General features: G+C 39.0%; 1 protein-coding gene across 1 annotated transcript in view; it reads right to left on the bottom strand.

Moving 5' to 3' along the window:
• LOC119587416 (zinc finger protein 358-like) overlaps positions 1-917 on the bottom strand; it is a gene marked incomplete at its 3' end in the record, with an annotated part of 14,558 nt that overhangs the window by 9,480 nt on the left and 4,161 nt on the right. The window contains 2 exon segments of the mRNA XM_037936152.1: positions 331-423; positions 727-885. Of these exon segments, the coding sequence (XP_037792080.1) occupies positions 331-423; positions 727-885 (252 nt within the window).

Here is a 917-nt window from a genome sequence, read left to right as displayed (position 1 = left end):
GGCTGACCAATAGAACTAAACATAGTATGGGGGGGGGGGGAATATACAGAGGAATATATAAAAGTAAAAGGCTATGTGGCTGGCCAGTCATGAGGCAACAGTTTATAGAGACAGGCACAATGTCCTGCACACAAAATGTATACCCCCTTGACCCACTGACTGGCCAGCAGGCTTACTCGTAATTGCTATTTAACTCGCCATGAAACATAATACAAGCCTTTTAATACTTACTGAATAACTGACAAATTAGTTGTTGTGAAATGTTCAATATATTTATGTTTTTAGGACCATGAGGAGCACAATTACTATGAGTTAAGTACATATACATACCATATCTTCTGATGCAGAAAGAGTATTTGCCTCTTCCATCAGGTTGTCACCATAATCCAATGGTGCTAAACTTTCAGCTTTCTTTGTTTCCTCCTGAAAGAGGAATTTCTAAATCAAGGTAAGGGAACAAAAGAATTAAACATGCATGGTTTATCAGGATTGCAAATTTGAAGAAATAACAAGGAGTCTTCATGTTCAGTTAGACATCTCAATTAATTCAGTTTAATAACTATCAACTCTTTCGACATTACAGAATTCACAACTATTTCATCATTACTAGTTTCACATCTCACAACTATTTCACCACTGTTAATTTATCACCTCATGACTAATTCACAATTACAAATCCAACTTCCCATAATTACACTCTCCCCTCATGAAACGGCCTCAACAAACCCTTTCATCTCCTCTCTGCGGATGATGACCCTCTTGCAACTGGATGACGTCCGCACCATTGCCCCGCATCAAAAGAGAGGTTGCTCCTCTGGACCTTCGAATCTTCCCGCGCAAGATGGAGTCAAGAAGAGAGTAGTCACATTTGAAAAATGAAAAGACCTAAGTGGCCTTAAGTCAAGATATGGAGCAGT

This window comes from Penaeus monodon, chromosome 22 (genome assembly GCF_015228065.2).
Source record: "Penaeus monodon isolate SGIC_2016 chromosome 22, NSTDA_Pmon_1, whole genome shotgun sequence".
In the NCBI taxonomy this organism is placed as follows: domain Eukaryota; kingdom Metazoa; phylum Arthropoda; class Malacostraca; order Decapoda; family Penaeidae; genus Penaeus; species Penaeus monodon.
The sequence above is the reverse complement of the archived record's forward strand: the minus strand, read 5'-3'. Positions and strand labels throughout refer to the sequence as shown.